General features: G+C 30.1%; 1 protein-coding gene across 1 annotated transcript; it reads left to right on the forward strand.

Annotated features, from left to right (window-relative positions):
* The first annotated feature begins 1568 nt into the window (after positions 1-1568).
* Positions 1569-5801, forward strand: LOC131072178 (uncharacterized). Its single transcript, XM_058008255.2, has 6 exons — positions 1569-2712; positions 2821-3671; positions 3776-3939; positions 4037-4686; positions 4858-5562; positions 5653-5801. Exons 1-6 carry the CDS (start codon positions 1569-1571, stop codon positions 5799-5801), a joined length of 3663 nt encoding a protein of 1220 aa, XP_057864238.1.
* Positions 5802-12443: the final 6642 nt, after the last annotated feature.

Genomic DNA, 12443 nt, shown 5'->3' on the forward strand with positions numbered 1-12443 from the left:
CTGCCCCTTTTTATCTTCTTCACTAATGGCTAAGCCTTGAACTGCATGAATTATCTTAGGAGGAAGCTCTTCCAATTCCTTCGATACTCTGTCAACATCTGCAGCCAGGCGCTCTGCCAGCGTTCGGTTGAAGTCCTCTCTCACCACAACACGCAGAAGTGTAATGTACTGAGCATCTGGAGCCATTGTATAGGCTGGAACAATCCACCCATATTTTCTTAGATGATCTGATATTTCATATTCATCGTGCTCAGTGTTGTCCTTGAGCGAGAAGGAGAAGGCCACTGCAGGAACCCCCATGTCTTTGGATAATATTTTAAATTTCTCTGTTCTTTCCAGATTTTCTGTCAGAGTCCTGCCATTTGATAGTAATTTATTTAAAATTTGATAATTGTCACCAGCCCATGAGATTTTGAAAATTTTAACAATTCTGATGAGCTTCTCAGAATAATTTATTAAATTGTTAAATTCCAGTCATAGTTGGCCATTAGAGATCCACTATATAACTAAGAAAAAAATTGAATTTAATAAAATATTTGTTAAGGGAGGTGAATTAAAAACATTATCAGCACAGTGCAGAATCAGAATTTAATTTTCAATGCTTTTTAGGTAGAATCCATATTATATATGCTCTCTAATATCTAGAAACTCTGTTTTTTAATAAATTATGGACCATTGTTTGAAAGTTTTTTGTTTTCCTTTATAACTTGTTACTACAGCTATGGATGAGAAGCACTTATTCTTCTTACATTTTCTTTTACACAGGTGTAATTTATAGGAAATATAATATTTTTCAAATTAGAAAGTTGCATATCATAGAATAAATTTAGAATATTAAATTTTAAAAAAAAATTAGAAATCATGAAAAAATAGATTTTTTTTCTTGAAATGTTAATTTAGATAGAATTTGTTCAAAATAGAAACTTTTCATTTTGTTTCATATTTTACTTTCTAAATTTACTATTAGTTACATCTTTTTCTTTCAAATTTGAAGATGAATATTATATTTCAAATAAAAAGATAGAACATTATTCTAATATGAAACTCTAAAACTATAGGGTGCACTTAATTAAATGTATATTGATATAGATTTGTTAATTTAATGTTGTGTAGGCATTAAAATTTTTGTTCACCAAGCAAACACTTTCACATTTTCAGGAGAATTTGTCTTCCAGGTTAGTATGCTATTTTTTACAATAATTTTTTTTTTGTGAAATAATTTTTAAAATATATTGTAAATTCTAATTTATAACAATAATCTATTTTATTTTTAGAAATTTTGGTTTTTAATAAATTCTAATTTATTACATTCTCATCTTTTTTTTTAATTTATTTGTATATTCCATACCACCATATGCATTTAACAACAATTGTGTATGAAATTTGTTAATAATGTATCTATCACCATACACTCTCATAACAAGTTCAATCATTCTCTCTATACATAGATAATTCCAATATTCAATTGTTACAAATAATTCTACTTTTCTTCACAGTTTTTTTAAACTTCATTTCTACTCTGATCCTATCACATTATATAAATTAGAAATATAATTTATTGTGTAGCTATGGATCAACCAATATTGAATTTTGAATCGGAAGAGGAGAGGAGGCAATATCAAAGAGCACAAAGAAGAGAGTATCAGAGAGAATATCAAAGAGAATATAGGAGACGACAACGGGAACGTTTGACAGATGATCAAAGGGAAGAAGAAAGAAGAAGACAAAGTGAAGCTCGAAGACAAAGAAATGCTAGACGAGCAGAAGTAACAATACAAGAGTTGGAATTTCTAAATAGAGAGGAAGCTAATATTATTACAAATAGTCATCAAAGAACATCTCAACAACTCTCTCATATTGAAAGAGACCAAAGGCAACAGGTTGATTCACATTCAAGTGGGCAGTACAATCAACCATCAAATCAAAATATTGAGTGTCATCTTCAGAATGAAAGCTCAAGGTCAATAGAACGAGTTGCAGAGACACCTCGACCTAGAAGTCAATTTGAGAATAATTTGGGTGCAGAAGGTGATGCACAAAATAGACAAAATACAAATGGAATGATTCGAGCTGATTTTCAAAGATTTCAAATGCAATTTCGACACCAATTAGATCGCTTTAGAATGCCAAACATGTGTTATATTTGTCAAGAGTGTTATCTGGGAATTAAAGTAAATCGTAGCTCACAAGGTCCTATATGCACTAGATGTAGACAAGAGAGAGGAAACAATAGATTTTCAGCTTCAAACAATATGGATCCCGGGCCACAACCAGAAGAGCTTGCAAGTTTGACTCAAGTAGAAGAAATGTTGATTGCATGTGTCAACCCAATATTACAAGTTACACATGCAACAGGTGGTCAATACAAATACAAAGGACACACAATAAGTTTTCCACAAAATGTGGAACATATTTCAAACATTTTGCCACATACAATAGATCATTTGCCAATCATTATTGTTCGAAGAAGGGACCAACGTGGCACAAATTATAACTTTACAGTGAATAGGGATCGTGTGTACAAAGCACTTAAATACAAAATTGAGCATGATAAATATTATTCTGATGTCATAGTTAATGAGAATGCTCTCAATGATCTATCTAGCAATTTTGATGAAAATATTTTCAACAGATTGAAGACAGTGCATATGGAATTTGATTCTGATGCAAATGAAATCATATTTGTGGGTCCAATCATGGAAACAGATGAAGGTAATACAATTGACCACACAAATTCAATGGCTTCTAAACTACCTAATGCTCAAAAAGAAATGGAATTAATACATGCATAGATTAATAATCCTGATACAAATCAAACAGCATTGATCGATTGGCCAGCAATTGGTACATCTCCTATCAATGAGTATGTCACATTGGGATTACTTGATATGGCATTTCCAACATTGTTTCCTGATGGTAGATGTGACTGGTTAGAGCCACGAATGAGGCGAGTGCATTTGCATGAATTTGTGAAACATCTACTACGGTATAGAGATCATCGATTTGGTCAACATCCAAGATTCAAATATTTTATGATGAACATGATTATGAGACATCGTGCACAAAATTCATCTGCAGTCTTTGTAAAACGAGGTTTTCATGACATGCCAATCACTATTAATGAATTGCGTCAACATATGGAAAATATGCCACAATCCCATTTGGCAGATAGGTTGATGCAGTTTGGAACATCATTGAGGGGTACAAGGTCATATTGGGCCAAATGTCGTGCAGAATTAACAGACATGCTTCATCAAATAGGCTCCCCTACGATATTCTTCACATTAAGTGCAGCAGATATGTATTGGCCTGATTTGCATGCACTAATGCCGGGAACATCACCAACCACTCCACGAGAAGCTCAAAATTGGAGAAAGCAGAATGTTATCAACTACCCCCATATAGTTGCACATTACATGCACTTAAGACATTCAATATTTAGAAAAGAAATCCTAGAAAAAGGAATGAATGTTGAAGATTTTTGGTCTAGGTATGAGTGGCAACATAGGGGGTCACCACATGTGCATGGATTCATATGGATGAATGGAGCACCCAATATGGACAATATTGACTGGTCAAATGAAGAGCAACGAAAACATGCAGAAAAATACTTTCATTCCATTGTTCATGCATGGAATCCTAGAGAAGATCCACATCAACGAAATATACAGGCAAGTCTATGAAAACTTCAACATATATATGGTTTATTGTTTGACATAAAGTATTTTATAGCTTATGATGTAGCTAACATATTTGTTTTTATTTTAAATTGTAGGCATTTCAAAATTTTCCTCTACATCCATGTCTAAAAAATACAAGACAACTTGCAGAGATAGATATTGATAAGGACTATGAAGAGATCCTTAACTGTGTAGAACGACATACATTGTGTAGGGAGGGTGCATGCCTGCGAAAAAAAAGAGGAAAGATGGTTTGTAGGTAAATATTTATCAAATCAAATATTTATATAAGAATTAAATACTATACAAAAGAAAAGTAACCAAATATTTATGACAAGTCTTGATATTTTTTATAGGTATAATGCTCCTTGGCCTTTGAATCTCAGTGGGTCCAAATTATATGAAGATATAGAAATAGGTGAAAAAAATTTTGAACCTGCAAGAAATGATGATAGGGTGAATTCACATAATCGTCACATATTGCAATTATGGAGAGCAAATATAGATTGGCAACCTGTTCTTTCCAAACATGCAGTAGTCAAATATATTGCCAAGTATGCAGCGAAAGCAGAGAAAAGCTCTGAAACATATCACCAGATGTTGATGCGCCTCTCCAACATGGAAGACCCTAATGATTTAGCTGCTCGAGCATATAGAAGGCTTCTGACTGAAACAATTATTGAAAGGGACATTGGTGCTCAAGAAACATGTCACATGTTGTTAGAACTTCCATTAGTAGAGAGTAGCAGAAGATTTGTTAATCTAAATGTCTCACGTGAGGTGTTCAAACCTGTAACTATAAATGATGAAGAGAATAATGAAGAGCAGACAAAATCTTTCATTGATGGATATAAAACAAGGCCTCTTTGTATGGAAGGTGTCACATTAATTGATGCAGCTAGATCATGGATATATAATCCTAAAAGAAAACGAGACAACAAATGGGAACCAAGGGAAAGAGCAGCAATTGTTAGAGTTTTTCCTAGGTTTGTATCTCTTCCTCCACGTGAGTCAAATAAATGGATTGACTTTTGTTTATCAGAGTTATTACTCTACAAACCATTTCGTGACATAGAAAGGGATATTGGTCATGATGATGACTCTATGATAGCAAATTGGGAGTCATTTACCTACAATCCTTGGCATGTCGAATGAATAACAAGTATTGAAAATGCAGAGGCTAATACTCATTCAGAAATTGAAGAGAATGAACCTATTCAGAGAAATACCACAGAGCATGAATGGGAAATTTTATCTAGGCTACATCATGGTCAAAATATACAATTTTCAGAAATAGATATGTTGGGGAGAAGAGACATTGATAGACATACAAATTGGTCTATTGATTATCAAGGTGAAGAGTACACAACTACAGCAATCAGTTTCATAACTAACATGAAGGATCATGGATGTCTTATATATGATGATATACCCCAATGCATCAACTACATGACCCTCAGTGATAAGCAAAAAAAGGCAGTTGATATAATTATGACACACTATCAGAGGAGTCAAAATAAAGTGCCATTGTTCATGATAATTCAGGGAACAGCAGGTACAGGAAAGTCATATTTAATTGGTGCCATCAGTCAAGCTCTTGAAAATGCTGCAATGCCATCTCATTCTCCCCTTCTATTACTCGCACCAACAGGAGTTGCAGCGTTCAATATAGGGGCCTCTACAGTTCATTCCAAATTGAGAATCCCAATACGAGATTTCACTCAACTACAGGGAACAAGACTTGCCATTTTTCAAGAAGAAATGGCACATATCAAGTACATTTTGATTGATGAAATGAGCTTCATTGGTCAAAACATGTTGGAAAACATAGATTCTCGACTCCGACAAGCATACCCACAAAGTGCACACCTAAGTTTTGCAGGTATGCATTTAATTTTGACTAATGAGGAAAAATAAATTTCAATAACAATATTATATATTTTAAAAATAATTATTTTGAATTATCTTTCAGGTATATCTATGATTTTGGTAGGAGATTTGGGTCAATTACCTCCGGTTAATGATAGACCTGCATATGCCAGTAATAGATGGGCAAAGCTACTATGGGAGGAATTCAAAATTGTGGTTACTTTAGATAAAATATTCAGACAAGATGGATAAAATATTCAGCAACAAAGATTTCGTCAACTTTTGACAAATCTAAGAGATGCAAACCCTCAAATTGATGATTGGAAGCTACTAATGATGAGAACCCCTACTAACATAGATGTTGCAAGTAATTCTGAATTTGAAAATACTGTCCATTTGTTCTCCACAAATGACAATGTTCATAGTCATAATAAAAAAATGTTATATTCATTGAGGCATCCCGTTGCACGAAGTGTTGCAACAAAAGCAGGAAGTGTTAATATAGCAGAAGATTTCTCAACTGGTGAACTTGATCTAGAGTTATTGATCAGTAAGAATTAAAGGGTCATGCTAACTTCAAACCTTTGGATACAAGCAGGTCTTGTAAATGGAGCTTTGGGATATGTTCAAAAGATTGTCTACAAGCCAGGAAGTGCTCCACCTGACCCACCGACATATGTGATGGTTGAATTTGATAATTACTCAGGATTACCATTTGAAGATCATCATCCAAATACAATTCCAATAACACCAATACAAAAGGGAAGAACACTTTAGCTACCATTGAGATTGGCATGGGCATTGACTATACATAAATCTCAAGGATTGACTCTTCCAAAAGTAACTATCGATATAGGACCAAGAGAAAGAACTGGATTGACATTTGTTGCAGTATCTCGTGTAAAATCTCTAGAGGGTTTGAGAATAATGCCACCATTTACATATGATCGTTATGAGAAAATGAAAAAGGGTAGACAACTTGCGAAGCGCAAGGCTGAGGAAAATAGGCTCAAACTTTTGGAAGATAATTGATGTAATATATTTTTTGTTGAATTTTTTTTTATTGTCTTTGACACCTCTGTTCTTTATTGCCACTATAATTATTTCTAATATTTAATATATCATATATGCTTTCACAATGTCTACTCAATAATTATAAATGATAAGAAATATTACATGAATTCAATCAATGAAAGGTTTTTTGTTTCCATACAAATCTCTAGAGGGCTTTAAAATAATATTACCATTCATTATGAGAAAATAAAAAAGGGTAGACAACTTTCCAAAAATAAGGCTAAATAAAATAAACTCAAATTTGTAGGAGATTAAATTTGTGTATATATTTTTTTGATCAAATTTGCTTCCATGGCTCTAATACTTGTGTTATGTCTGCCCACAACAAATAATTGTTAACATTTTATACACCACTAAATGCTTCCACAATATCTATTAAATAAACAAATATAAATTATCAGTTAATGTTACATAAATTTAAACAAGCCATTTATTTATTTATTTCCATATCCAGTATAAATTTCATTTGAAATGTGAAGGAGATTTCCTTTTGACAGCCATATTTCTTAGATGCACCTAATATAATCTTGCATCATTTTTTATATCATCATGGTAAAGAAAATTCGTACATGTATGAATTGTTATGGTCCTCCTTGTGTTTAATATACTAACCTAGAAAACAATGTATGTACGTATATCTCTTTGACTAAAAATGTATGAATATATATATTTAGGTACTTTAATAACATTCATTTGCTTAATGTTTATTACCCTTTATGTGATTTTCTATTTAAATTGGAAAGTATATTCCTTGAGCAATTTAATAGTAATTTAAGAGCTAATAATAATTTGCATGCATGTCAGGAAGATGTCAGATAATATACGTACAAAATGGGTGTCCACTTGGATGTCAATGTATCACCCGTATCTTCCACGCAATGTCCTCCTTCGTATAGAGGAATTGAGTGTTCGCTATTGGGTCAGAGACAGGATGGTCAAGAAAATTAACAACAATGGATTAAGGACCACTCAATTCAAATTTGACAATTATGCTGTATATTTTAACTTCTTATATGAATCGAAGATCAAAATGAACTTAGATGTCAGATTTAATAATCTTCAAATTGAGATTGTAGATTTGTGTGGTTGGTCGATTTCTCTATACCATGAGATTCGAGATCTTTACCTTGCTGGATGTATTTGGAGAATCGTTATTAGACCAACAATAAAAATTGAGAAGCACACTCTATCCGATCAACTTAGTATGAAGTTTATGAGATTTCTTAAGGGACAATCACGGATCAGTTATCACACAGGCCCACCTGAGGAATGGTTTCTTACTACTCTTAAGCTTGGGTACTCTATAAGATTCACAGTGCATCAAGTTATGCCATCATTCAGGTTGTTGCATGCATACTATGGGATACCTGTCTTGTATGCAGTGAAGTCTAATGTGACAATTAAAGTTCGGACTATTCTTGACGATACTGAAGATCGAGAGATATTACCTGTGCATCCATGGTTAAGAAAGTGAAAGTAGTCTATAGATATTATTTGATAAATGTGTGCAAACTATTTAAACATTGCATTTATGACTATATTCAATTATTCTATTTTTATATTATTATTTGATGCAATAAACCCTAAATTCAATTTTAATAATATTTTGTAACTATTGTTGTAAAATTGCTAAGAATGTGATATTTTATGGTTTATGTATTCTTTCTTGCATCAAACAAAACTAATGAATTTGGTGACTACAAAAAAATTGTCAATGTTTGTTATGTTGTTAATTATATTTTATTGGTTATTTAATAATCAAATAGAAAGATTAATTTTTTTATTGTCACGTCATTTGCTTATGATTTTATAATTTTTGTGGTATTTCATATGATTTTGGTGACATCTCAACATAGTAAGCTAGCTAATATCATATTTTAATGGTTGAATTTTTCCAATGACTATTAGGTATTTTCATTATTTATTTCATGTACAATTTGTATTACTTAATATTATTTTTTTATAATTTTATTTTATTTCAAATTATGAATTATTTTATTCTCATTGTACCTTAATACTAATCTTAGTTTTATTGTTTTTTTTTTTAATTTTTAGCAAAAAGTTGAAACTATGGATGCTTCACAGAATGAATCAGAAATCATTGTTGAGAGTCCTCATGCTTCTGTAAACTCTAATAATTTTGTCGAAACCCCTATCGACAAATGTGCAAGAACCATTTTAGAGTATTGCGACAAAATCGTCAAGGAAATTGAAAACACTGCCTTAATGATAGATGATGTCGAAGAACTCGAAATATTGGAAATGGAAGATGTTGCAAGGAAAACTCATGAGGCATATACAATAGTGGCTGGATTTCCAGCTATGTTGAAAGAAGTATATCGTGATCACTATGAAAACAAAGGTCGTAATACTATTCTCATCACTGAAGAATTTGCAATGGGTTTACACCATTACAATGAAGTGTTATTACTATAGTTACTTTGTATTTGATTTTCAATACTTTTTATTTTTACAAACATTTTACACATTTTAGAAATATTTATCAATTTTGTTTGACTTATATTATGATATAAGAGAAATAATATTTTTTTGGTAGGATTAGTGTGGGATATTATCTAAGGTTTTCATTAAAATTGTTATATGTAAATACATTTTCTTCTATCAATTTGATGATTTATAATGCATGTGTTGAATTGTTCTTATCTTCTTGCAACATACCTATAATAATATATTTATAGTGATTCTATAAATTGTTGCAATTTTTTTCTTGCATAGTTCTCACTTGTCAAATAGAAGGTATGGTGATTTATTCATTGTTTATGAATTCTGGGATACTATGTGAGATTTCTATTCGAAAATGCTATATGTAAAAATATTTTCTTCTATCAATATGATGATTTATAAGGCATTTGGTTGGTTATTTTGATCGTCTTGCATAACTCCTCTAATAACATATTTATAGTGAATCTTTTGATTGATGCAAGTATTTTTCTTGCATAGCTCTCATTTGTCACATAGAAGGTAAAATGATTTATTCATTTTTATGAATCTTAAATATTTTGAAATTAGATATCTCTCGGCGAATTTTACATAGATTTTTTAAAATATAAGTATACTAGTTAAATAAAAATATTTATAATTCGAGTATTTAATATTATTTGATATATATAATATTTATAATTCAAGTATTTAGATGAAAGAAACAAAAGGGTTGATTTTTCGAAGTTGAGAATTTAATTAAAAAATATTGTAAAATTGAACGTGCAAATAATTAATGTTAATTGAATTGGCTTTTTAATAAATTACTAAATTTAATAATTTAATTTTTATGTGGTTCCGGTAAAGAAACTTAGTTGATGAATTATTGGTTTGAAGAGTTCTACTTATGAAATATTTACTATAAATTAAAAGAAATAGAAAGTAAATTTGATTTAAGAGAAAAGCTATAAGATAAAAAAAAAATCAATTTGAATGTGGTTTATTCATTTCCTGCAACTCTAAAATTTTGCTTTTAAAAGACTTAATAAAGCGATATGATTAGAAATAGGACCTTCAAAAAGTAATGACTATTTAGAAACTTTACATTTTGGTTTTTAAACTCTTTTTTTTTTTTTTTTCTATTGTCCAATTGCTTGATTTTTGCATGAAAGTAATTACATCATCTTTGAACACACCAATTAATTTATTTGCAAGCAATTGAAGACATTTTTAGTAGCCACTTTCAGAGTTATAAAACCTTCATTACTAAGTAAATTAAATTTAAATAGTTAATTTCATATTCGATATGAGTAACTATTAAGTAAGTAAATTAAATGGTGTAAACCATTTTATTCATTTAGAATTAGCTCAACATGAGTAAATAAGTATTAAATATTGGGTCACATTTAAGATATCAGTTTTAGTTAAATTTTATATGCAACACAAACTATAATTGTATTAGTTTGATCAAATATTTAGATGATATTATCAATGATTTATTGACAATAACTACTTTGATGATAGAAAAATAAAATTCAAACAAAGAGATATGCAATAAAGTTTATTAGTAAAAGAGTAGGAATTATTCTATTTTTTTAAGAGATTAATGGAACTTAGTTGTCCTAGAATATTGGGTCAATATATTATTAATCAAGTGAGCCTTATAAAGAAACCTACCCCCAACAACCCCTTAGAAAGATAAATAATATCCATGAATAAGTCCTTTAAAAACTAAAAAATAAAAAAAAATCCTTATACGTTTTAGGAGAAAATCATTAATTCTTTGTTAATAATTTGAATTTGATAAGGTTATCTTTATAGGTAATAAAGTTAGATTACTTTGTCTTATCAATTATATATATTTTTAGAGGTATTTAGTATTTAGTTCTAAGAGTATGAAGGATTTAAGGAAATGAATCTACAATCTTGATGAGTTTTTAGTCCTTACTAATTTAAAATGTTTACCATGTATTTATATAGAGATAGGTATTAGCTCATTTTAATTAGCTTTCAGATGCATTTGAAGAAATATGATTTATAGAGTTTTATCTCTCAAATAATAAGGTCTTTTTAGTATTAGTTGGAAAATAAAAGTGACTAGATCATTTTCAATTCCAATACGGTTATTTTCAAAAGAGAAAGAAGAAAAGTACCCTTCAACTATATAGTTAATCATTTCATAGTTCCTAATAAGGAGATAGTACTCTACAAGTAAATAATTTCATTTTCAAACTCTATTCTAAATAATACCTGACGAGTAGATAATTCATTTTAAATAATTAGTTGCATAGTTTCATTATTTTCAAGTATTTGAATTTGTTGCAAAGTAGTTAGACTATGCTAGTACTTATTTTTATTATTACATTGTTTTTCTTTAAAAAAAAAATTAGATATCTTATGAGCAATTAGAATCATTTTGTAAGTTATTTTGTATCAGGTTCACTTCCAGGCTTCACATTTAATTTTATTTTTTTTGTCTTGAAGAAATAATTTGTATTTTTAGTTATTTATTCAAGTTTTAAAGTTTAATTATTAAATAGACGTTCTTTTAAAACAAATAATATATTTCAAGTAATTTGATTTATTATGATAGTTTTATTGCTTAAGAAAATATTATTATCCTCATGTAGTTGGTGTATTATTATAGTTTCAATTATGAGACAAATAGTACTTTTAATGTAATTTCATTATTACAATAGTCCTCATTTCAATTGGGACATTATTTTTCAAGTGATTGAATTATTATTATAGTTTTAATTTTCAATCAAGTTCAATACTTTACATTTAATCATCATAGATTCATTTAAAGCCAATAATACCTACAAGAGAATTGATTTACTTTAAGTTTAAAAGTATTCGAGTGATTAGATCTTTTTTTTCATATAATAGCATAAGTTTCATATTTCCTAGTTAGATAACCTAAACAAGAGGAGTTGAAACCAAAAATTAGCAGTGTTCGGTATCTATGGTGCCTCTGGGTCACACTTACGGTAATGCAGTCGTGTTGAACTACTACACTTAATGCCTAATAAAGCTGCAATAATGGCGTATGTGGCATCGTCCCTCTAAATCACTAGGGAGAAATAAGGGTCATTTGGAAGTTAAATCCAAGGGGTAGGTAATCCCCCTTGGATTGATAATCTAAAAAGATTAATTTTTAAATGAATTTACATCCTATCAATTGAACTTTAGATAACCCCATTAGGGTTTGAATGTGTGTGAAGATCTTGAAAATTTATTTTATCTTGATGAAATTCAACGGATGATAATGGATTAAGGGTGATGGTATTTAATAGGAAAATAGGACTTAGTTGTTTTAGGACACAAGCAAAAGGCCACCTTAAGCCTTTTTGCTATAGAGCCTACCATCGTGGGTAGAAA

The sequence above is a fragment of the Cryptomeria japonica genome, unplaced genomic scaffold (genome assembly GCF_030272615.1).
Source record: "Cryptomeria japonica unplaced genomic scaffold, Sugi_1.0 HiC_scaffold_1551, whole genome shotgun sequence".
NCBI lineage: Eukaryota > Viridiplantae > Streptophyta > Pinopsida > Cupressales > Cupressaceae > Cryptomeria > Cryptomeria japonica.